The sequence below is a fragment of the Lagenorhynchus albirostris genome, chromosome 2 (assembly GCF_949774975.1).
Source record: "Lagenorhynchus albirostris chromosome 2, mLagAlb1.1, whole genome shotgun sequence".
NCBI classification, from domain to species: domain Eukaryota; kingdom Metazoa; phylum Chordata; class Mammalia; order Artiodactyla; family Delphinidae; genus Lagenorhynchus; species Lagenorhynchus albirostris.
Window position 1 is genome coordinate 72,267,537 of NC_083096.1, and position 26,598 is coordinate 72,294,134.

Consider the following 26,598-nt stretch of genomic DNA (forward strand, 5'->3'; position numbering starts at 1 on the left):
CACCCAGTAATCTATTCTGAGGGGAAGGTCACCTAGACCTAAAGCAATCAGTAAGATGGGCCCACAATTTTATTTAAATTCATGAAGATGCTCTGAAAGTTGTAAGAATGTTCTCATCTCATGATGTCCTCCTAATGCAGGCCTTAGATGCAAAACGCTCCTTGGAGATGCTTGGGAAACTAGAAAATGTCACTTTTACTCTTCCCCTAACCCATGCTTTCCCCTCCTTGGGTTTCTTCTTCTTTTTTTTTTTTTTAATATTTATTTATTTATTTACCTTTTTTTTTGTTGTTGTGCTGGGCCTTAGTTGTGGCAGGCGGGCTCCTCAGTTGCAACTCCAAGGCTCCTTAGTTGAGGCTTGCTGGCTCCTTAGTTGCAGCATGCAAGTGGGATCTAGTTCCCTGACCAGGGATTGAACCCAGGCCCCCTGCATTGGGAGGGCAGAGTCTTATCCACTGTGCCACCAGGGAAGTCCCCCCCTCCTTGGGTTTCTTTTCTTCTACTCTGAGGTGAAGGCATCCTCTCATGGGGCTTAACACATGATAATGGGATAGGTGTGCCTAATGGCCCATGTGTTCTCTATAGACTGGCTGTGGGCAGAGTTAGAAAGCACCTTCTTGTTGAGGGTCATGGTCTAGGACAGCTCTGTCCAATAGATATATAATATGAGCCACATATATAATTTAAAATTTCCTAGTAGCCACACTAGAAAAAAGTAAAAAAGAAAAAGAACAGGTGGAATTAATTTTAATAATACGTTTTATTTAACTCAATATACCCAAAATGTTATCATTTAACAGGTAATCAATATAAAAAATTAACAAGGTACTTTACAATCTCTTTTTTTCTTACTAAGTTTTCAAAATCCTGTATGTAATTTACACTTACGGTGCATTTCAATTTGAACTAGCTACATTTCAAGTGCTCAAAAAATATTCGTCGTTAGTGGCTATTATGTGTGACAGCACATGTAGGTGTAAGATAAAGTCATTGGGGTTATATCAGCCTTAGTTCTTATCACAGGTAAAACTCTGAAAATTACTTAACATCTCTGAGTTGTAGATTCCTCATGAGTAAAATGAGTAACTTTTCTACCTCAAAATGTTCAAACTCATCATATCTAAAACTTATAATACCTTCTCTTTATTTCCTGAACTTTCTGTTACTGCCCTATTACTATCTTAGTTGGTGACCTTGTCATTCCACCTTAGGCCAAAAGACAACAACAACAACAAAAAAAGTCTCTCTCCCTGCACGTCCAGCCAGTCGCCAAGTTCTCTCAAACATTTCCTTAACTAAGTCCACTTCTCTCCATTCCTACTCCTGCTTCAGAGCTTCATAATGTCCAGGTTATCCTCTCCCTAGTTCATTTTCTGTATCTGTGTCTGTCCCCTGACCATGACCTAGAGCAGAGGTCACAAAGCTGTGGGGCTCTACAAAAATGCTTGTTTTCAAACAATTTTTAAAATTAGTCTTAAACATTTAAAAATTAGTAGATTTTACATAAGATTCCCAAACTCTGATTTCCTTGGACAGTCAGAAGATCTAGCAACATGTTATTTTAACCTCCTGGCAATGACCAACTGAAACAGAGTAGCAACTGCTCCCTTGGATGAGGAACTCTTTCTCCAGCTCATCATAGCCCCACCTGGCCCAACTCACCACCTGGAAAGTACATTCAAAATTCCTAGGATTGCATTTAAAGCCTTTCATGATTTATCCTCTGTGTCTCTTCAGCCTCATTTCATGTTAGTACTTCTTCATATTTTGTTCCAATAAAATCAAACTACAGGGCTTCCCTGGTGGCACAGTAGTTGAGGACCCGCCTGCCAATGCAGGGGACAAGGTTTTGAGCCCTGGTCCGGTTAGATCCCACATGCCGCAGAACAACTAAGCCTGTGCATCACAACTGCTGAGACTGTGCTCTAGAGCCCGCGTGCCACCACTACTGAAGCCTGTGCTCCTAGAGCCCGTGCTCTGCAACAGGAGAAGCCACCGCGTTGAGAAGCCCACGCACCGCAACTAAGAGTATCCGCCGCTCACCGCAACTAGAGAAAGCCCGTGCACAGCAATGAAGACCCAACGCAGCCAAAAATAAAATAAATAAATAAATAAAAATCAAACTACAAATATCTCAGCAAATATGCCTCACTACTCATGACTTGATGATTTTGTGTGTTTAGAATGTTCTTCCCTACCTAGAAGCTAGCTGAACTACTACTCATTCTTGGAAATTCAGCTTACACATCACATCCTCTAGAAAGGTTTGCTTAATTCCCTTACCCCACCCCTGTCCTGATATAAGTTCAATTAGACTCTCCAGTCTGTTACCTCTATACCCATGACTATTCCAGTCATCATATTAATCACTTCATTGTGTTTTGTTTGCTTATATATGTCTCTTCTCTACTATACTGTGGGTTCCTGGCACTTAAAACACATGTCTTTAAAAAAAAATCACTGTAAACCCAGCATGCAGTACAGTGCATGGCACATAGTACCGCTTTTAGAGACTAATAAGTAATACCCCTTTCTTACTCACCCAACTTTGGAACAAACTGAGAGTAGCAAGAGTCATGCAGAGGGAATCAAACATCAGCTTTCTCACCAATAAAAAGTACTTTGGAGGAAGTGGCTTCAGTTGTGTGACCTCAGTGGGTTCTCTGATAACTCACCGCTGTACTAGGCAGATTTACCATGCCAGCCACAGACAGTCTAGACACTTACCGGCCTCTGCAACAGGGACAGACTCCTTTTGTATGGACAGTGGCAGATTAGAGCATGGAGAAGCCTGGTAGCACAAAGAGAAAACCCAGGTGGCACTAGGGCAAGCTCGCTCAATTGCTTCTCCTAGATTTATCCATCAAATAAATCACATCTCCTTGATAATATTCTTCCTGAAGTATGGACACAAAATCTCTTCCTTTTATGAAAACAGAGGAATAAAGGGTGTGTACTCCTAACAGTCCAAAGCAGAGATCCAATAAGTAAATGAGTAATATTAATTTGAAGATGAAATCAAATTGACAATGCATATTAGTAGTACCCAGCCACAAATCTGTTGTGTGACTGTGTTAGCGTTTGCTATGGTAATAAACCATATTGATATCTCATGACTTACAATGTAAACTTTTATTTCTTGCCCAGGCTAACTGAGGGTTGCAGGTCAGCTGAGGTTTTTCTGGGCTCAGCTGGGCTTAGCTACAGGCTGTGGGCTGGGTTCAAGTTTCCTCTGTCATCTCATTCTAGGAAGTGTGTTGAAGGAGCAGTCAAATCAAACCATGAAACCTCAATGAAGTGTCTGAATGGATGCAGCAAGTACCTTGTACATTTACATCACTTTGGCAGGTCCCATAGCCAAGCCAAAAGCCAGTGAATCAGGGATGTCCACTTCTCCCAAAGGATACTTGAGCAAGTCACCTGACAATGAGAAAGCATATATAATTCTCTTATAGGTAGGGAGCCAATAGTTGGAAGTAGTAATCCAATCTATTACAGTGACTTGAAACAAATTTCTTCTCCTCTATGGACCACATTTTCTTCATCTGTAATATATGGGAATGAAGATTCCTGTTTTTGACCACGCATCTGGGCACTATAGCCCAGACAAGTTGACATGGAACATTAACCATCACAGTTTCCCCTGCAGAAAGTGGGGTTTGTTAGATATAACCCATGAGCATTGCAGATCTTTTCTCTGCATTGTGCTCTGTTACTTCACTCTCCAAACTATTGCATTTGAGTTCAAATCACCTCTGTGCCCTCATCACTGCTCCATGGAGCAACAGGTGCTGATTTCCCAACAGAAGCATCTTCTTGTGTAAATTCGTATCCTGATGTTGGAGCCCCAGTGATTTCCCCCAGAGGATTTCACATTCCTCTCCTTTCTAGTGGTGCACCTGTTCACTTACCACCTCCTGAATCAGCTCTTATCCCCATTTACTTCACTAGAATCTTTGTGAGTGGGTTCATGGTTTTTCATTTCATTATAGTATTGCATAACTTAAAGGCGTGTTCCATTTCTTGGTATATATGTATGTATTAATGTTATAAAAATAAAAGTGTGAGAACTTGATAAATAATGCAATCTTTAAACCCATGGAGAAGGAGGAACAGATTTTTTTTTTACATCTTTATTGGAGTATAATTGCTTTACAATGGTGTGTTAGTTTCTGCTTTATAACGAAGTGAATCAGTTATACATATACATATGTTCCCATATCTCTACCCTCTTGCATCTCCGTCCCTCCCACCCTCCTTATCCCACCCCTCCAGACGGTCACAAAGCACCGAGCTGATCTCCCTGTGCTATGCGGCAGCTTCCCACTAGCTATCTACCTTACATTTGGTAGTGTATATATGTCCATGCCTCTCTCTCGCTTTGTCACAGCTTACCCTTCCCCCTCCCCATATCCTCAAGTCCATTCTCTAGTAGGTCTGTGTCTTTATTCCTGTCTTACCCCTAGGTTCTTCATGACATTTTTTTTTCTTAAATTCCATATGTATGTGTTAGCATACGGTATTTGTCTTTCTCTTTCTGACTTACTTCACTCTGTATGACAGACTCTAGGTCTATCCACCTCATTACAAATAGCTCAGTTTCATTTCCTTTTATGGCTGAGTAATATTCCATTGTATATATGTGCCACATCTTCTTTATCCATTCATCCGATGATGGACACTTAGGTTGTTTCCATCTCCGGGCTCTTGTAAATAGAGCTGCAATGAACATTGTGGTACATGACTCTTTTTGAATTATGGTTTTCTCAGGGTATATGCCCAGTAGTGGGATTGCTGGGTCATATGGTAGTTCTATTTGTAGTTTTTTAAGGAACCTCCATACTGGAACAGATATTTTAATCTGAAGAAATTGTGAAGGCACACACATGAGCACAGGAAAAGGTGTTAAACAGCACAGTATATGCAGAAACATACCCTTATGCTCTGAGTTTAGAGGGTTCCACATTTCTCATTGAGTTTTATGCCTTGGCCCTGAAACTTTAAACCAGTCAAACTCGTCCCCACACAGGCTTTCCCAAGTCAATAAACAAAGCTGTGGCACACTTTTCCTGTTTTTGGCAATTTCCTAGGGGTCTTTGGTCTGGTCCCCAACATTGCTCCCTCTTCCCTCCAGCTTTGCACATCACTGACCATTTGTTTCTTTCTTTTTTAAAGTTTTTATTTTATATTGAACTATAGTTGATTTACAATGTTGTGTTAGTTTCAAAGTGATTCAGTTATACATAAACATATATCTATTCTTTTTCAAATTCTTCTCCCATTTAGGTTATTACAAGAACGTTTGTTTCTTTTCTCAGTCTTCCTCTTCGGACTGGATACCTGGACTTGGAAGTCATTACTGAATAGCCTCTTCCCAGGTCCTTAATATCTTAGCTTCTACACATTCTTATGCCTAGATACTCAAAGATTCAAGAAATGTTGAAAATTAAGATGTCTTATTCCCCTCTAATCCACAATCAGAATTAAATACAGGCTTCAAGTGTGGAGAACTGGTAGCCACAGGTGCTCAAGGAAGAAATGGAAGAGATTATAAATATCCTGATTTCGGGTGAGGGGGGGAACAATATTGCAAGCGCCAGGGTTAGCGATAATGGTGAACTGACCCCAAATGCCCAGAAGATAATTTGCATATGCCTGTTTCCTGTATTTCACTTATAAATGTTGCCCAGGTTGTAATTTCCCATGATTTTATTTTTCAGCTGTTTCATGCTCACTTATTGGTACACTGTGAACATTTAAATATTCAAGCTAGTATTTTATGGATAGCTTGAACCTGAAAATCATCCTGTGTAACAACTGTCAGACATTACACATAACCTGGGTGACAGCCCATCGGTCCCCGCCTTACTGACTCTTGTACATAGCGTGACGATAGAGACTGCTGTGAGACAAAAGGATGTGCTGATTAGATATGGTCGAGGAGACATCTTTATCAAAGATGACAGACATACCGTCTGAATTTCAGCAGAACCACTGCCTGATGAGATGTTCATCAAAGTCAGAAACTGCCTTTGGGAAACTTCCTTTGAGCTACCTGTGTTCTTGAAGAAGGAGCTGATATACTAATATGCATTATCTTCACATTTTGGAAATAGAACCAAACTATAAACAGGATTATATTTAATTTTCTTGGCCTCCAGAGCTGAGGAAATAGAGATTGGCCATCAGAAGGCTCTTGTTCCTTCTTCTATCTCTGTAAATGTGTGCTTTCAATTGTGTGACTTCTGATCCCGACTTCCTCAAACCTCTGACAAGCCACTGCCTCCTGATTCTAAGGTGAATTCTTTTTTGATGAGAGAGCACCTCCAGTTCCAGTCCCCTGACCCGGTCCTCATGCTGCTGAGGCGCTTGCTGTTGATCTGTGGTGAGTAGGACAACTCAGAAAAGGGTATGGGTTTCCATTCCCTGGTGCCCGGCTTCCTGAAGAGCATTGGAACTTCTCAGGACTAAGTTTCTGCCAGGCAATGGTCAGGCACGCTCAGATCTTTACTTCCCACTGAGGGCTTAGAGTTGGGCAGAAAGTCATAGACACTGGAAAGCCAGATTTTGGAAGAAAACTATCCTTTTAGTTTTTATCTCATAGGAAGTGTTCTCTTTCTTTCCACTTTTGATTCTGACTTTGTTCTTGGTGGCTTCGATAGCCACAAAGATAATTCAAACAACAAATTGGCCTCTCAGTTCCTTGCCCTTCTTATAATCAACATGATTTTCCTATATCTTTCCTTGACTTCCCCATTTCTACCATCAAACCCTAGAACTTATCATTACCAACGACGGTCCCACTTCCAAAATATTTGACTTCAGCATCCACCTCCCTACCCGACTACATTGTATTTCCAGCTCACTTTCTCTAATGCTCCATATTCAACATGCCTTCCCCTCCCCAGGCTTAGGTTTCCACTGTCAAATTACTACACTCCATGTCCTCACTTCTCACAGTACTTAGATTCTGTAGTTTATCACAATACTCCCCTTGGATATACCTTCATCCCTCTTCCCCATAGCACTTTCCTGACTAACACACTTTTCTGCATGCTTCACACCTGTGCCTAAGCAGCTGAATGTGACTCTAAGCAAAAGGTACAATCCTGCTGACGTATCTTTCTTTAAATGTAGGACCACCAATCTCTGGTGCCGTGCAATCCTCCTATTCTTTCAGAGTCAATGCTCTTCCATTTTTTTTTTTTTTTTTTAGCGGTACGCGGGCCTCTCACTGCTGTGGCCTCTCCCGTTGCGGAGCACAGGCTCCGGACGCGCAGGCTCAGTGGCCATGGCTCACGGCCCCAGCCGCTCCGCGGCATGTGGGATCTTCCCGGACCGGGGCACGAACCCGTGTCCCCTGCATAGGTAGGCGGACTCCCAACCACTGCGCCACCAGGGAAGCCCTGCTCTTCCATTCTTGATGACCACTTCCTCATACCCACTCCTTTCTCCTCAAACTTTTCTCTTCTTACTCTTAGTTTATAACGTGAGAAAGATAAAAGCAATCGAAAGAAATTTCCTCATCTTTATACGGCTGTATTTATCAACCTGTCCACCTCTGCATTTACATACTCTGCCTTTTCTCTCCCTGTTATGGATATATTTTCCCTCATCCGAATTGAAGACAGGACTCTCCACTTGTGCACTGGGTCCCAGAGTCCCTTGCTCCATCATCAAAATATTTCTCCATCCTGGATTATTCCTATAAGTATACAAATATGCCATAATATCTTCTATCTTAAAATAATAGAAATGTGACCTCCGTTTGCTTCACCATTCTGCACATCCTTTTATAGTTTTCAGTGAGTCATTATCTTTACTTGATCTCCTCCTATCCTTTCTTTTTAAAATTCATTTTTAATTTACATTACAGTAAGATACACTTTTTTGATGCAATGTCTATGATTTTTGACAAAGATTTAGCGTCATATGACTACCACCACGATCAAAATACAGATTTCCATCACTTCAAAAATTCCTTCATGCCCTCAATCTCTTTAGAGTCAACTCGTCCCTCATTCCTAACCCCTGGAAACTGCTAAACTGTTTTAGGTCCTTATTGTTCTTCCTAATCCTTTATTGAATCCACTTCAATCAATCTTTGTCCTCACCACTCCACTGAAACTGCTCTTGTTAATATCATCAACCACCTCTATGTTGCCTCACCCAGGATTCAATTTTTATTTCTCATTTTATTCAGCATCTCAGGGGTATTTGACATAAGTTGATCATTCCCTCTCCTGGAAATACTTTTCCACTTGGCTTCTAAATACTGTATTCTGCTGGTATTCTTTCTAACTTAATACCTGCTGCTTTACTGACCTTGAAATGTTTGAGTTTCTCAAGATTGGTATGTAGACTTCTCTTCTCCATCCATACTCATTCCCTAAGTTATACACTTTAGTCACTTTAAGTTTAAACAGCTTAAAATCAAGCTTATTTATCCAACTTCGATCCCACCTTTGAACACCTTTCATATATTCAACTGCCATTCAACTGTCTAATATGCATTTTAAACTCAATATGTCCTAACAGATCCTTTGATCTTCCACATGAATCACCATCACCATAGGACTTAACCTATTTCTCCCCACCACTTCTCCATTTTTGTAAACGTCACCAGCATTCTTCTGGTTGCTATGGCCAAAAATCTAGGAGTTATATTTAATTCCTCTCTGTCTTTGACACTTTATATCCAATCCATAAGTAATTCCTATTGATTCTACTTCTGAATATATACTGAGATCTGTCCCCTTCACAGCACCAATACTGCCTAGCCTGACCCACCATCCTCACTCTTCCAGACTAAACTCCCACTAATGTTCTCCCTGCTACTCTTGCATGTCTGTCCTTTCTACAGTGGAAGAATGATTCTACAAATGCAAATTAAGTCAGAACTGTCCATCGCTCTCCATTACATCATGAACAAAATCCAAAGCTATTACCAAGCCCACAAAGCCTTCTGTGACTGGCCCCTGCTTACTTCTCACATACCAGTATCAACCACTGTTCCCCTCACCTAGTCAGTTCCCAGTGTACCTGCCTTCTCATTCTTCCTTGGACAAGCTCATTCCTTCTCAAGGTCTTTGCATTTGCTGTTTCTCTGCCAGGAATGCTATTTCCCAAATATTCAGAAGGCCTGTTCTCTAATTTCATTCATGTTTCTACTCAATTGACATATATCTAAATAGTCAAGACCATCCCAAGATATTCTGTAACTTATTTTTCTACTGTATTTTTCTTAGAGCACTGACCATTCTCTAAACTCATGTTACATATATATTTTTTTGATTGGCTCTCTCCCGCTATAATGTAAATTCCTTGACAGAAAAGATTGTCATTCATGTTCATTCCTGCAAACTAAGTGTGATGTACAATGCCTGGCATATAGTAGGCACTCAAAATTATTTGTGGTATGGATGCAAAAATAAAATGTGATTTTCATGCTAACCCTCATTGATTCCCTTCTCCTTCCTGAGGAACTGATTATTCAAATAAACATTTAATATAAACAGTAGGCATCTCAGACTGAACTGACCTAAAATAGATAATAATAGTGAGATAATATTTATTAAATGCTAGATAAATTTCAGGCATTCTTCTAAGCATTTTGTGGATATCAATTCATTTAATCTTCACAAAACTATGTGAGGTAGGTCTATTATTATCTCCATTTTACAGAAAACTAAAGCACAGAGAGGTAAAGCATTTTTCCCAGAGTCACACAGCTTGTAAGAGGAAGAGCCAGGATTCAAGTCTATGTCATCTGGCTACAAAGGCTGCGTTTTCCCCAGGATTTTCTGTTCTTGACTATTATGCCATAATATTATGGTCAAATCCTTGGGATAAGAGAGAATCTTTGGAGAAATCTGAAGTCCTTCTCTGGACCTAAGCCTCCTCTGCCTTGAAGTTGTTAAATAAAGGGGCATCATGTCTTGAGCATAAGCCTGTCCACTCTCCTTGCCTGACTGCTGTTACCATGAGTCAGCAAGTCTAGAGCTGGATCATCAGACTTTTGAGAAAGGGAATGAGGATGATGGGCTTGAGGAAGGGAGCGGCTAAGTAGTTATACAACAAAGGCACCATCTCATAACCACAGTGAAAGAAGTTATTGGAAATTACAATCATAAAACAGAACTCTGTGTCATTTTGTAGGCAGGTGATTGATGTGGAATGTGGGGAAAGGAACAGAGAGCAAGGAGGAAGGAAGCAGGGTAGGGAAGGGGGAGAAAATAAGAAGATAAGAAGGGGAAAAGAGAAAAAGAGAGGGAAAGAGAGAAAAAAGAGAGGAAGGGCACAAAAGAAGGACGGTGCGTTGTTGGGAAAGCCTTAGTGGGAGTTAAACTTTGGGTATGTTTGGGATTTGCTGCCCTGTACTGATCTCTGCTAAATTCTCTCCCAGCTCCACTCTGTGAAGCAACTGGTGAGTTGCACTTCCTTTTCTTCTTCAAGGTCTGCAGGTATCTTGTCACTTGAACCAGTGCAGGAGGCCTGTGGATGGCTGTTTGATATCCAGTGTACAGATGACAGCAGCCCCCTTGGGCCCAGGGTGCTTGTGTTCACAGCAGTCTCTGCACGTGACATGTACATGCTCAGCTGATGGAGCAGGTCTTGCTCTGACCTTCTCAAGACCACAATCTTTTTTTTTCTGGGACGTCCCAGCTTAGGGAGGGTAATGCTATTTGCACAAGGAAGTCAGGGGGTGCTGAAGGTTGATGTTATAGAAAAATCTCTGCCCTCTGGCAGAAGGGCTCCAAGACCCCTGTGTAGTCCCAGCTGGGTACTCCACCAGAAGTGTTGGAAAAAATGCCAAAGTCACGTCTCCACGGAGAACAACATTACAGTCAATGCGTGGGCCAAGTACAAACTGTAGACTGCTGCCTTCTTCCTGTTTTCGGCCTTGCTCTGCAGCCACAACTGTTACCCCACTGCGTTTTCTCTCTTAGATTCTGGTTTATGCAAACTTACTTCATTAGTTTGCTCCTGATTCAGTCTTACTTGTACCGGATGAGGAGAGGAGGAAATTTTCCCCCAGAAGAAATCTTCCACTGAAGTATGTTTAAATCTAATATATATGAGGACTGCTGTCTTGTGCTTAAAATAATAAGCACAGGGTTAAAAGAGATTATCCTGCTACTTCAACACAGGCTGCATGTGCAACTAGGAACACAGGGTTTGGAATTCCTATGACAAGAGATACTCAGAACTAACTCAGGCTTCTGGTTTCCTCACCTGATGTTTGTCCAAGTCTAACTCATGCCTTATGTTAATTCCATGATACCTTGTGCTTGGCTCTGCTTTTACTCTGTAAATGTGCCTGACCAGTCATAGCCTAAGCAAAAGTCCAAAGCCACATCCAGGATGAAGAAACAAAGCTTCTGCCACCAGGAATTTGCCAGGTAGTCTCTATGCCTGAGAATTTTCTGAAACAAGCTCCAAGATGCAAGACTGAGCTCTGGACCCATGCAAACTGCCCTGTCCAGTGTCCTATTCCATCTCCACCCCAGACCCATTCAAAAGAGTGGGTTACAGGTGCCTAGATGCCTCTTTTAGTCACTTTTTCTGCTATGCACCCAAAGCTGTGCTGCTCCTCAGTCCTCTGGGGACTACAGTTTTCCAAGGAGAGAAAGTGATTAATGCACAGGGTATTCCAGGCCTCAGCACAGGGCAAATATTTTGGTACCACAGTTGAACTGAATTTTTTAAAGTCCTAGGGTAAAGCATTCCAGTTGGAAGGCTTGGAGATTATAGATACTGGACTAGGAATCACCCCTCAGTGATCTAGAACACTTAGCATTTTCATCTGATGAGGAGACAAAGAGGCTTTTCTTAGGAATACTTTTAAAACTTCCGAAAGAACAGAGGCTCTGAGGGTTGGATAAACAAATGTCCTGAGAGCAAACGCAATCAGGACTTTTGATGTTTCATGGGCTGCTGCAACTGGGAAAGATAAGGAGATGAGATGAAAGCAGAACACAACTTTACTCATCTTTAATTCATCTGGAAAAGAACCCCTATGGCCAAAAAGGGATACATGCTTCCTATAGGGGTTTGTATAGAGGTCCCAGATCAAGGGATCTGGGCCATGTGGATGTATGGATGCAGGGTATTTCTAGGCAAATGCATGCCTCTTCCTTCCATTAGGAATAGCAATAAAAGGGGCAGGAGAGAAACAGTACGGAACAAATAGGGTTCCTCTGAGTATTTCCCAGACTGATTCTCCATGTCTCATATTCTATCTCTGAAAGAGATAGCGTGGGTCTGAGACATCAGGGCAATGGGAACAGAAGAAAATGACCAATATGGCTTATAACAAGGATGAATGAAATATATTTTCCTAAAACTTCAAGCTTCACCATCTCCAATGCCAACTCTAGTGACAGTCATCAGTATCCCTGCATTGTCTCCAAAAGTGTTTTCAGTCCATGGATAGAAACTTCAAAGAGTATTAACCAAGTCAAAGGTAAGTGTTGCCTTGTAGAAGGAAGTGATGCAGCACAGGGGCAGGAGGTGCTGGGGGTGAGCAGTTGAAAGCCCATGCGCCATGTCGAGGCAGGGTGGTAATGTGAGAAGTGGTCTCCATGTCCAATGAGCTGGACCTTTGAGTCTTGCTGAGAGCAAATGCTGAGAACACAAAGTGACACCCATCAGGATCTCTGAACCCCATTGCCCTAGAATATGTGTTTAACTCTTCCCTCTAGAGCTCTTCCTGATACCCTGCCCCTCTTGGCCCATAGAGGGGAATTCAATGACCCTGGCCTGTGAAACCCAGCCCCTCCACAGAAGTTAGATGTTCAGCTCCAGTTCCGCTTCTACAAAGCTGGCAGACCCCTAGGGCTGGACTGGGACAGCATCCCAGAGCTCTGGATTCCTGCTGTGTGGAGGGAAGACTCAGGGTCCTACTGGTGTCAAGCAAAGGCAACACCACTCGGAGTCAAAAGGAGCTGCAGAGTCCAGATCCAAGTACACGGTGAGTTCCGGTGGGGGCCTCTGCTGGGGTGGGCTGAGAAGGGCAGAGGTACGAGGCTGGTCTTCCCTGACTGTTGTGTTCTGCTCCTGCATGCATGGATGCTGTTTGAGACATGTACCTGAGCTTCTTTTTATCAGAGTTCTTAGGGGTCTTCCCTTATCCTTGCTATTCGCATTCAAGCAAACAAAAGAATTTTTAGGAAGCCCTTACCATGTGTCATCACTGTGCTGGAGGGTGTGGAGGAAATAGCTGCATAATATATTGTCCCTGACTATGAGAAGCTGATGCCTAACGGGCCTCCTAAACAACTAGGGTGAAATGTGTGGTGGTGTCATAAAGGTCGGCTGTTAATAAAAACTACAAAGAAGGGAGAAATCTGACTGAGGCGGTAAGAGGAGGCCTTGAGGAAAAGGCTATGGGGGAAGGGCTTATGGAAGAGAAGCTGAGGTCTGATTTTGACAGATAAAAAGGAATGAGGGTGTTTTCTGATTCTGAACCGTGTTATTCCATATAACATGGTTGACGTTTCTGACATCCTCGCCCACTCTCAGACAAAGATGTAGCCATGATACCATAAAACAATTGCTAATACATTCCGAAAGCTGGGCTTTCCCAGACTTCCTCAAAACTCAACTCCGTGAACCTAGACCACTACAAAAAACCTCTGGACAGTTCATATGCCATAGGCCCTGTTCTAGTGATTCACACATGTTGTTTTTACTTTTTTTTTAAATTTAATTTAATTTAATTTTTTATACAGCAGGTTCTTATTAGTTATCTATTTTATACACATCAGTGTATACATGTCAATCCCAATCTCCCAGTTCATCCCACCCACCCACACTGCCCACCGCTTTCCCCCCTTGGTGTCCATAAGTTTGTTCTCTACATCTGTGTCTCAATTTCTGCCTAGAAAACTGGTTCATCTCTACCATTTTTCTAGGTTCCACATATATGCATTAATATACGATATTTGTTTTTCTCTTTCTGACTTATTTCACTCTGTATGATACTCTCTAGGTCCATCCATGTCTCTACAAGTGAACCAATTTCGTTCCTTTTTATTCCACTGTATATATGTACCACATCTTCTTTATCTACTAGTCTGTGAATGGGCATTTAGGTCATTTCCATGACCTGGCTATTGTAAATAGTGCTGCAATGAATATAGGGGTGCATGTGTCTTTTTGAATTATGGTTTTCTCTGGGTATATGCCCAGTAGTGGGATTGCTGGGTCATATGGTAATTCTATTTTTAGTTTTTTAAGGAACCTCCATAGTGTTCTGCATAGTGGCTGTAGCAATTTACATTCTCACCAACAGTGCAAGAGGGTTCCCTTTTCTCCACACCCTCTCCAGCATTTGTTGTCTGTAGATTTTCTGATGATGCCCATTCTAACCAGTGTGAGGTGATACCTCATTGTAGTTTTGATTTGCATTTCTCTAATAATTAGTGATGTTGAGCAGATTTTCCCTCTTGGCCATGCCTTCTTTGGAGAAATGTCTACTTAGGTCTTCTGCCCATTTTTTGATTAGGTTGGTTGTTTTTTAAAATTGAGCTGTGTGAGCTGTTTATATATTTTGGAGATTAATCCTCTGTCCATCAATTCATTTGTAAATATTTTCTCCCATTCTGAGGGTTGTCTTTTTGTCTTGTTTACAGTTTCCTTTGCTGTGCAAAAGCTTTTAAGTTTCATTAGGTGCCATTTGTTTATTTTTGTTTTTATATCCATTACTCTAGGAGGTGGGTCAAAAAAGATCTTGCTGTGATTTATGTCAAAGAGTGTTTTTCTTATGTTTTCCTCTAAGAGTTTTAGTCTCTGGTCTTATATTAAGGTCTTTAATCCTTTTGAGTTTATTTTTGTGTATGGTGTTACAAATTTTAAGATATTTTTTCTAGTTCTGTAAAAAATGCCATTGGTAATTTGATAGGGATTGCATTGAATCTGTAGATTGCTTTGGGTAATATAGTCATTTTCACAATATTGATTCTTCCAATACAAGAATGTGGTATACCTCTCCATCTGTTTGTGTCATCTTTGATTTCTTTCATCAGTGTCTTATAGTTTTCTGAGCACAGGGTTTTTACCTCCTTAGATAGGTTTATTCCTAGGTATTCTATTCTTTTTGTTGCAATGGTGAATGGGATTGTTTCCTTAATTTTTCTTTCTGGTCTTTCATTGTTAGTGTATAGGAATGCAAGAGATTTCTGTGCATTAATTTTGTATCCTGCAACTTTACCAAATTCATTCATTAGCTCTAGTAGTATTCTGGTGGCATCTTTAGGAGTCTCTATGTATAGTATCATGTCATCTGCAAACAGTGACCATTTTACATCTTCTTTTCCAATTTGTATTCCTTTTATTTCTTTTGCTTCTCTGATTGCCGTGGCTAGGACTTCCAAAACTGTTGAATAATAGTGGTGAGAGTGGACATCCTTGTCTTGTTCCTGAGCTTAGAGGAAATGCTTTCAGTTTTTCACTGTTGAGAATGATGTTTGTTGTGGGTTTGTCATATATGCCTTTTATTATGTTGAGGTAGGTCCCCTGTATGCCCACTTTCTGGAGAGCTTTTATCATATATAGGTGTTGAATTTTGTCAAAAGCTTTTTCTTCATCCATTGAGATGATCATATGGATTGTCTCCTTCAATTTGTTAATATGGTGTGTCACACTGAGTGATTTGCATATATTGAAGAATCCTTGCATCTCTGGGAAAAGTCCCACTTGATCATGGTGTATGATCCTTTTAATGTGTTGTTGGATTCTGTTTGCTTGTATTTTGTTGAGCACTTTTGTATCTATATTCATTAGTGATATTGGTCTGTAATTTTCTTTTTTGGTAGTATCTTTGGTTTTGGTATCAGGGTCAGGGTGGCCTTGTAGAATGAATTTGGGAGTGCTCCTTGCTCTGCAATTTTTTGGTAAGAGTTTGAGAAGGGTATTATCTCTTTTCCAAATGTTTGATAAAATTCACCTATGAAGCCACCTGGTCCTGGACTTTTGTTTGTTGGAAGATTTTTAATTACAGTTTCAATTTCATTATTTTTGATTGGCATGTTCATATTTTCTATTTCTTCCTGGTTCAGTCTTGGAAGGTTATACCCTTCTAAGAATTTGTCCATTTCTCCCAGGTTGTCCATTTTATTGGCATAGAGTTGCTTGTAGTAGTCTCTTATGATCCTTTGTATTTCTGTGGTGTCCATTGTAACTTCTTTTTCATTTCTAATCATTGATTATTAGAAATTATTTCATTTCTAATCTAATTCTTATTGGCTATATTTTATCAGTTTTGTTTATCAAAAAAACAGCTTTTAGTTTTATTGATCTTTGTTTCTATTTCATTTATTTCTGCTCTGATCTTTAAAATTTTATGATTTCTTTCCTTCTACTAACTTTGGGTTTTGTTTCTTCTTCTTTCTCCAGTTACTTTAGGTGTAAGTTTAGATTGTTTATTTGAGATTTTTCTTGTTTCTTGAGGTAGGATTGTACTGCTATAAACTTCACTCTTAGAACTGCTTTTGCTCTATCCCCTAGGTTTTGGATCATCTTGTTTTTGTTGTCATTTGTCTCTAGGTATTTTTTGATTTCCTCTTTGATTTCTTCAGTGATCTTGGTTATTTAGTAACATATTGTTTAGCCTCCATGTGTTTGTGTTTTTTACGTTTTCTTTCCCTGTAATTTATTTCTAATCTCATAGCATTGTGGTTGGAAAAGATGCTTGACGTGATTTCAATTTTCTTAAATTTACTGAGGCTTGATTTGTGACCCAAGATGTGAACTATCCTGGAGAATGTTCCACGTGCACTTGAGAAGAAAGTGTAATCTGCTGTTTTGGGATGGAATGTCCTATAAATATCAATTAAATCTATCTGGTCTATTGTGTCATTTAAAGCTTGTGTTTCCTCATTAATTTTCATCTGGATGATCTGTCCACTGTTATAAGTGAGGTATTAAAGTCCCCCACTATTATTGTGTTACTGTCTATTTCCTCTTTTATAGCTGTTAGCAGTTGCCTTATGTATTGAGGTGCTCCTATGTTGGGTGCATATATATTTATAATTGTTATATCTTCTTTTTGGATTGATCCTTTGATCATTATGTGGTGTCCTTCCTTGTCTCTTGTAACATTATTTTAAAGTCTATTTTATCTGATATGAGTATTTCTACTCCAGCTTTCTTTTGATTTCCATTTGCATAGAATACCTTTATCCATCCCCTCACTTTCAGTCTGTATGTGTGCCTAGGTCTGAAGTGGGTCTCTTGTAGACAGCATATATATGGGTCTTGTTTTTGTATCCATTCAGCGAGCCTGTGTCTTTTGGTTGGAGCATTTAATCCATTTACATTTAAGGAAATTATCGACATGTATATTCCTATTACCATTTTCTTAATTGTTTTGGGTTTGATTTTGTAGGTCCTTTTCTTCTCTTGTGTTTCCCACTTAGAGAAGTTCTTTTAGCATTTGTTGTAGAGCTGGTTTGGTGGTGCTGAATTCTCTTAAGTCTTTCTTGTCTGTAAAGTTTTTGATTTCTCCATCGAATCTGAATGAGATCCTTGCTGAATGAGTAATCTTGGTTGTAGGTTCTTCCCTTTCATCACTTTAAATATATCATGCCACTCCCTTCTGGCTTGTAGAGTTTCTGCTGAGAAATCAGCAGTTAACCTTATGGGAGTTCCCTTGTATGTTATTTGTCATTTTTCCCTTGTTGCTTTTAATAATTTTTCTTTGTCTTTAATTTTTGTCAGTGTGATTACTATGTGTCTCAGCGTGTTTCTCCTTGGGTTTATCCTGCCTGGGACTCTCTGCACTTCTTGGACGTGGGTGGCTATTTCCTTTCCCATGTTAGGGGAGTTTTCACCTATAATCTCTTCAAATATTTTCTCTCTCTCTTCTTCTTCTGGGACCCTTATAATGTGAATCTTGGTGCATTAAATGTTGTTGAGAGGTCTCTTAGGCTGTCTTCATTTCTTTTCATTCCTTTTTCTTTATTCTGTTCCATGGCAGTGAATTCCACCATTCTGCCTTCCAGGTCATTTATCCGTTCTTCTGCCTCAGTTATTCTGCTATTGATTCCTTCTAGTGTGTTTTTCATTTCAGTTATTGTATTGTTCATCTCTGTTTGTTTGTTCTTTAATTCTTCTAGGTCTTTTTTAAACATTTCTTGCATCTTCTTGATCTTTGCCTCCATTCTTTTTCCGAGGTCCTGGATCATCTTCACTATCATTATTCTGAATTCTTTTTCTGGAAGGTTGCCTATCTCCACTTCATTTAGTTGTTTTTCTGGAGCTTTACCTTGTTCCTTCATCTGGTACATAGCTCTCTGCCTTTTCATTTTGTCTGTCTTCTGTGAATGTGGTTTTTTGTCCACAGGCTGTAGGATTGTAGTTCTTCTTGCTTCTGCTGTCTGCTGGATGAGGCTATCTAAGAGGTTTGTGCAAGCTCCCTGATGGGAGGGACTGGTGGTTGGTAGAGCTGCTTATTGCTCTGGTGGGCAGAGCTCAGTAAAATTTTAATCCACTTGTCCGATGATGGGTGGGGCTGAGTTCCCTCCCCATTGGTTGTTTGGCCTGAGGCAACCCAGCACTGGTGGCTACAGGCTATTTGGTGAGGCTAATGGTGGACTCTGGGAGGGCTCATGCCAAGGAGTACTTCCCAGACCTTCTGCTGCCAGTGTCCTTGTCCCCACAGTGAGGCACAACCACCCCCTGCCTCTGCAAGATACTCTCCAACACTAGCATATAGGTCTGGTTCAGTCTTCTATGGGGTCACTGCTCCTTATCGCAGGTCCTGATGAGCACACTACTTTGTGTGTGCCCTCCAAGAGTAGAGTCTCTTTTCCCCCCAGTCCTGTCAAAGACCTGCAATCAAATCCCACTAGTCTTGAAAGTCTGATTCTCTGGGAATTCCTCCTCCTGTTGCCAGAACCCCAGGTTGGGAAGCCTGATGTGGAGCTCAGAACCTTTACTCTGGTGCGTGGGCTTCTGTGGTGTAATTGTTCTCCAGCTTGTGAGTCACCCACCCAGCGTAATGGGATTTGATTTTATTGTGATTATGCCCCTCTTACCATCTCATTGTGGCTTCTCCTTTGTCTTTGGATGTGGGGTAATTTTTTTAGTGAGTTCCAGTGTCTTCCTGTCAATGATTGTTCAGCAGTTAGTTGTGATCCCAGTGCTCTTGCAAGAGGGAGTGAGTGTATGTCCTTCTACTCCATCATCTTGAACCAATCTGACTCACATGTTGTTTAATTGAAGCATCACAACTGTAGGAGATAACTGTCATTATCTTCTCCATTTTCCAGATGGGAAATTGAGTCTCAGAGAAGTTAAGTAATTTGATCAAGCATGCACAAGAAGAGTTGGAACCAACATTCAAACCCAGGCAATGTGATTTGTAACCTAGACTTGTAAAAATTACACTATTGTGTCTTGAAAAATGGGAGTTTGAGAGATCAGGGTTCTGGGTATCACACTGTCCTAGGCAGGGAGAAGACACTGTAGCCTCCATGGGAATATTACAGTGTCTTTCTTACCCTACCACCATCAACCCAACCAATGCCAATTCCAAATCAGCAGGACCCCCTTTGCCCACTAGCTCCCTGCCCCACCTTTAAACAATATAAGCTGTTGACTTCACTGGAGGCCTTTGCTCTCAGGACTGTCGCACATAACCTGTCCCTGAAACCCTCCCTGCTCAGGGCCTTCCTGTGTCATCTTGTGTTCATGTAGGACTCCCCATCAGTAACGTGAGCTTGGAGATACAACCTCCAGGTGGATACATGATGGAGGGAGAAAAGCTGGTTCTTGTCTGCTTGGTCACTGGGGGCACAGGAGATATCACCTTCTTCTGGTACAAAGGGGCCCTGGGTTTAAACCTGGAAATGAAGACTGACGGTGATGTTTGGGATCTCTGTGGTGAGGGAGAGTGACTCTGAGCAATATTACTGTGCGGCTGACAATGGCTATGGCCCCAGGCTCAGTGAGCTGGTGAGCATCACTGTCAGAAGTAAGTTCCACTGCCTTTCTGCTCAGCCAACATGTTCCCCTGGGGCACCCTGAGGAAGTTAACTGGCGCTGAGCCTCTGTGGGAAGGGATTGTGAGTCTGTCATCATCAGAGACCCCCTCTGACAGTCTACTGTCTCTCTCAGTTCCAGTGTCTCACCCTGTCCTCACCCTCAGGGCTCCTGGGGCCCAGGCTGTGTTGGGGGATGTGGTGGAGCTTCACTGCGAGGTCTGGAGAGGCTCTCCCCCGATCCTGTACCAGTTTTATCATGAGGATGTCGCCCTGGGGAGCAGCTCAGCTCCCTCTGGAGGAGGAGTGACTTTCAACCTCTCTCTGACTGCAGAACATTATGGAAACTACTACTGTGAGGCCAACAATGGCCTGGTGGCCCAGCGCAGTGAGGTGGTATCACTCAATATCATAGGTATAGCTCATGCTGTGGAACTACTTCGGTCAATGTCTCTTTCTCAGCATTCTGGGAGAGTTTTGCTGACCCCACAAAGTTTCTGGTGGTGTGCTACCCAAGATGAGGCTTCTATGGGTAGTCCTGTCCTGGGAGATATATCTGAGGGGGCATGGGGGACACCAAAACTGGTGCCTCTCTTCTCTCAACAATGTGATAAGCTGCAAGTCCCTAGGTGCATAAGTAAGTCCTACCTCCCCAACTCCCCCAGGAAGAGCAGACCTTTCCTCAACCCACACTCAAGATATCTGCTCTCCAAACCCAAGCCCTTCTCCTTGGCAGCTCATGTATAGGTCTCTCCCTTCAGTGCCTACGGAGGACAGAAAAGAAGTTCTTACTTCAGGAGTCATGGAGGTGCTGCTTGGCATCTCTGGTCCCACCAATATGGCCCTATTATTTTGCTGCTGGCTCAAGAGAAAAATAGGTTTGTATTTATAGAGATTGGTATTTTGTTACTGTGACCTTTGTTTTCACTGAGATAAGGCAAGATTTGTGACATATATACTAATAAGGATGAATATATCCCATTAGCCACCTTGCCTATAGATCTGCTCATAGCCATCCCCACTGCCCCAGCACATGGAATGGCACCTATTAAAGTAGTAAAAGTTTTTAGTAAAGCCCTTCATCCCCACATATTATCAATTGAGGTTAAATTGATACCTTGTACTTCTGTGGTTTAATTTTTATACAAAAATGTAACTACTTAAAATAACTAATCAGCCACTTAGAAGAGAAATACAGTTAGCAGTTCCAGCTATACTGACAATCTCCCAGGTAAAGTCATTGCACTAATTCTTATTTGCCTTAGAATATTGTCACATGGTTTTTCTTCTCCCTGAAATATTTACCCACACATCCAGACATATGCTTTTTGCTGAGTGTTTCTCACTTTTCAGCTTAAATGTCATTTTCTCCAAGAGGCTTCACCTGACCACACAGCTTACAATTCTCTTCTATTATTCTTCCTCAGAGTACCAATAACTTCACACGCTATTACAATTGATTATTACCTATTTATTTGTATGTTTAATCTTGGTTTCCTGTTCTCCATTGAGCAAGTTGGAGATGGGGCAAGAGAGGACAATGTGAGATTCTTACTTAAATTCCAAGCTTTTTGGGCATCTTTGGAGACGTCACCCCAACTATACTGTGTCTATGGAAGTGCCTTTTGTCATGATAGGATTAGGTCATATGGTTCTAAAACCCAAACCAAAAAATGTTATAGGTGTGTGGGTACAGAGCCTTGGGCTCAAGTCCAATTCTGGTATTAACTGTCTTTGGGAAGCTCGCTTAACTATTCTGGACCTAAATCTCTTCATCTGCAATATGAAGGATCTGCCCAAATAATTGCCAGGATGTCCTCTGAGCACACAGTGACATCTTGCAATGGGCATCCTGGAACAAGGCACATTCCCTGCACAGGGGCTGTATGAAAGCACTGAGAAAGAGAGTTCCCTCATTGACATGTATGTTCATTTGTTTGACTTGCAGGAAGTCGTTCAGCCAGGGATCCACTCAGGTGAGACCTCTGCTATCTCTGTGTGCACAGTTAATGTAGAAAAATCTATTTCAAACAATTTTTTGAATTGTTCTCTCTCATGAGTTTTTTTCCATATTTTGTCATATGCAAAACTGCTACTCCAGTGTTCTTCCACTGGTAACTTCATTTGCTATTCCTCTTCTTTTATATATTAACTAATTAATTTAAATCCTTTCATCATTTTTCCTAATTTGTCTCCCTCACTAAATCTACAGAATAAGACAGTTCTATTATATTGACCAGTTTCGTGCATTTATTCAGTCAACCAGTATCTGAGAGTCTGTAAGTCATTTTGTTGAGTGCTAGAAAGCATGAAAATATGGAGAGATCTTGAGAGTTTTAAGTATCCTAGAGTAGTTAAGATATACACACATTTCCATAATGCAGGCCAGAGAATAAGTAATAAACATACTGCAAAATTGTTGATCAAGTTCCTTAGAAGAGGAAAAGATTTTTTAAAATTTATTTTTGATTTTATTTTATTGAAGTATAGTTGATTTACAATGTCATGTAAGTTTCAGGTGTACAGCACAATGATTTAGTTATATATTCTTTTTCAGATTCTTTTCCCTTATAGGTTATTACAAAATACTGAGTATTTTTCCCTGTGCTATGCGATAGGTCCTTGTTGGTTAGAAAAGGAAAAGATTTTAAAAATACTTCCATCGGGGGATATCAGTGTTTAGTTGATACATTTTATACTGTTATTATTTTTGCCAACAAAAACCATATTTTTTTCCAAATCAGAATAGCACTTTTTCAGTGATGCACATGCAAGAGCATTTTCTTCTTTCCCTTCCTCAAGCTGCTTGTTCTGCTTAGCAACTGGTTTCCATCTGGAGTGAATCAATAATTTTTCATTCAATATTTACCGAGCACTTATGATGTGAATGGCACTATTCTGGGTGTGGGCAATACCACAGTAAGCTGTCAAATAAGAACCGTACACTTGTGGAATATATACTCCAGTGATACTCTGCAATGCCCTGCTCAGCGCAAGTATAGGGCTTGTATCAGACAGCTGTGCTGATTTCTGATTTCCCCATAAATTAGCATTCTATTCAGGACACTTTGTAACATGCTTCTCTCCTTCAGTGTTTTACTCATAATCCCAGATAGTTGTGTCTGGGACATCTAGGATGCTATCCCAGATAGATAGCATGTGTTTCTGTGTTTGCAGGAGCCTTCCCAGCCCTGTGCCCCAAGAATCCACCTATCTCAACTCACAAGCCCCAGAGCAACTACACCATAACTATGAAAATGGTGAGGCTTCCCAAATGACCTGGGCCAAAGTAGGCAGACCAAGCTGGGGAAGAAGCAATAAGGTGATGTCTATTAACCAAATCTGACCCTGCTGTGTCCCAGCCACCTCTACAAATAAATGACTCATCTATCTTCATGGCTGTGATAGGTGGTAGGTATGGAGTGAGTTAAACGGCAGGAAGAAGGGACTGTGTCATGTCATGATGCCTCCTTTTTTCTCTTTCAGTGAATGTTGTAAGTGGGGATGAGGTTTATTCTTTGGTGTACTGTGTGCAGCAGGAACAGCAACCGGCAACAGGTGAGACATGAGGGAGTGAATTTGTCTCTGACTTTTGTCTTTCCTGGAACCAGGAGGATAATCAGTGACTGTGTATGGCAACATGGCTCTGTTCTTTGGTGCTGCTGTTTCTGCTCTTGGAGCTGACTATGAGCATTGCTGTGCCTTATATGAAGATTGGCCTTTGGTCTGGAAGCTGTCTTGAGTAGATCCCAGTGCTGATGCTAACTTGGCCTCCTGTATATCTCACTCCTCAGTCAGATGGCAGCACTGGAGACGGTACCAGCTATGTACTCCCTGTAGCACCCCAATACAGCTGCCTAGTTGTGGCTGTTGTCCCATCCCATACCTGGTAGGCACAGAAATGCTGAGAGGTACAAATGCCAGGAGGGGCTGGCGGACCCTCACTCCCCCTAGGTACTAGTTTTCCTCTGTACAGTAAGGAGTCATATTTGTGATAGGCAGAAAAGTGAGACAGAAAATATTAATGGAAGTAAGTCCATGGGAAATAGACAGTACAGAAAGAAGCCTTTAACACTAATTTAATGAAGGACTTTAAATGGAATCTCACATATGTTTGTCTCCACAGAAGAACCCCCTGGGATGCATACGGGGGATAAGGTGAGTTAGAATCCCTGTTCTTTCCTCCATGCTCTTTCTCTCTTTCTTCTGGGGACAGGTACTCAAATTTTTAAAATTATGGCCACTTAGGAAAAACAAGATATCTCATGGTCTATCTCCTACCTTATCTCCTCACACCACAGGGATAAAAATATTTGATTATAACAGTAAAGTGTCATTGTACAAGGTAATTTTAGAGGCTCACGTATACTTTTTTTAGCAATGGACATATGGAAGGTTCGTAGCTAAACTGTAGTGCATGCTTAGTCTAAAAATTCTATAGATTTGAATATCTTTATCCTGAAATACTGTTGAACCATACATACATCATTTTGTGTTTAACCAAACAACGTGTCAAAAACTAAGTTAATATTGAATAAAGCCAACCTAAGTGATTTTTGTCATTAAAAAATCAGTAATTTCTGCCTTGATCAATTCAAGATTTCACTGATGATACAAAAATGCTTTTGGGGCTTCCCTGGTGGCGCAGGGGTTGGGAGTCCGCCTGCCGATGCGGGGGACACAGGTTCATGCCCCGGTCTGGGAGGATCCCACATGCCGCGCAGCGGCTGGGCCCATGAGCCATGGCCGCTGAGCCTGCGCGTCCGGAGCCTGTGCTCCGCAATGGGAGAGGCCACAACAGTGAGAGGCCCGCGTACCGCAAAAAAAAAAAAAAAAAGGCTTTCAGAAAATTGCATAAATTCCAACTCTGCACGTGTGCAAATAGAGGAGGTGCTTTGTATTTGAGTCTAGTATGGTGTGGCAGGCAAATATCTCAGGACAGAGTTCAAGTCCTTGATAAACTCCAGTAACAGGCTAAATTTAGTTTATGAATACAAAATTATGACATCCTTGAAAAATTATAGTCCATGGAACAGCCTAACAATGACTCATAAAAATGAGAGAAGGCTTTGTATGGGTCAGTTTGCAGCTCATCAGGAGCGTCTCAGTGGCCCAACAGTGGGACGCAGGCCCTTTGAAAATGGTGGCCTAGGGCCACAGTCTTCCAAAAGGCTCCAAATTTTGTCTTGAGTGGTGCACCATGACAGGGTGCATCCAGGCTGACTGGAAGAGGACTGGGGAAGAGGACCTGTGGGAAACATGTTCGACTTGTCTTCCCTGCTCAGGTTCTATCCATGTATCTTTCTTTTAGAACTCCTCAGCCATCTATTCTAGGCTGAAGAAGGCGGATCTTACAGATGTGGACTATGAAGATGCTATGTAAAGTTATAGAAGATTCTGCTCTTGGGAAACCATGCATGACCCTATACCTCCGAACTAATATGTCCTTCAGAGATCCTGTGAGAATCAGCGTTCCAGTACACCTCATCCAGGTGCTTACCTCCATGAGATTATTCCTGCATCTACTGTGAAGTGAAGTTGGCTCAAGCTTTGAAGAGATCACCCAGGAGAACCAACATGAACTCAGGAGTGGGAAGAACTTTGTTACTAGAACCGGATTCCTACTGGTTCTTTCAGGTACAGGTCAAACTCTGCTCTGAGTTCTTTTTACAAGAGGAAACAGGACAGGAATAAAAGAACTTGAGGTCATGGGGTAGAGGGACAATGAAGCTTAGAAAGCATGAACCCAAAGTTAGTGATTTTGTGGGACTGCTCCATACAGAAAGCTGTGTCCATAATTTTTTGTCCAAGTGCTTTCTCTGCTTAGACAGTACAGAGTTCCAGCCCTGCCCCTTATGTTAATCATCCTGTTTCTGCATAAAATATGTGACTCAGTGAATTTGTTATCAAACTAAAATTAAAGCAAAGTTACATAAAATACCATTGCAGTTATACTAAATTTTAATGACATATTTTGTATGTCAGGCCAATCTAGGTGCCAATCTAGACGCCCCCATATTTATAAGGAGATATAATCTCAGTAGGTTTCACTACATCCAAAGTTCTGTATTTGTTGCAACCTCTGAAAGCTTTAGGAATATGTTTTCTTCCTTAATTCACAAACTTTTTGAAAACGTGATAATATGGTTTGAAATCTGTATTTTAATTTTAAAACAATCATAAGCTAACACATAAATTAAAACATTTTAAAAGTATATAATGTAAAAGTTAAAGTCTTCCCTATAAGTTACCACAAGTGGTACCCATTGTTAAAAGCTTAGCATTGTTAAAATCTTAGCTCTGCAGATATTTTTCTATAGAAACACTTCTACATACATGTGAATATATAGGTATTTAGAAGTATACCTATTTAATAAAATATCATGAAATATTTTAAAGTCTGTATATAGATTATTGTACTATTTTAAAAGCTGTGTAGTATCCTGTTATACGATAAATCATAATATATTTTTTCTTTTTTTTTCTTTTGCTAAAATATAAATAACATAAAATTTACCATTTTAACCATGTTTTTCTTTATTTTCCAGTTATTAAACTCTTTTTATTCATTTTTTTTCCTCATTTGTTTTTCTTCTATTTTTCTCTTTTTTTA

General features: G+C 40.9%; 1 protein-coding gene across 1 annotated transcript; it reads left to right on the plus strand.

Annotated features, from left to right (window-relative positions):
- The first annotated feature begins 6,354 nt into the window (after positions 1-6,354).
- Positions 6,355-25,368, plus strand: LOC132515450 (Fc receptor-like protein 1). Its single transcript, XM_060141866.1, is given in 13 exon segments — positions 6,355-6,385; positions 10,406-10,426; positions 12,705-12,781; positions 12,784-12,973; positions 19,702-19,861; positions 19,863-19,978; positions 20,122-20,400; positions 20,747-20,863; positions 21,934-21,961; positions 23,163-23,245; positions 23,472-23,543; positions 24,112-24,143; positions 25,297-25,368. Coding segments are annotated over 13 exon segments (1,278 nt in total).
- The last annotated feature ends 1,230 nt before the right edge of the window (positions 25,369-26,598 follow it).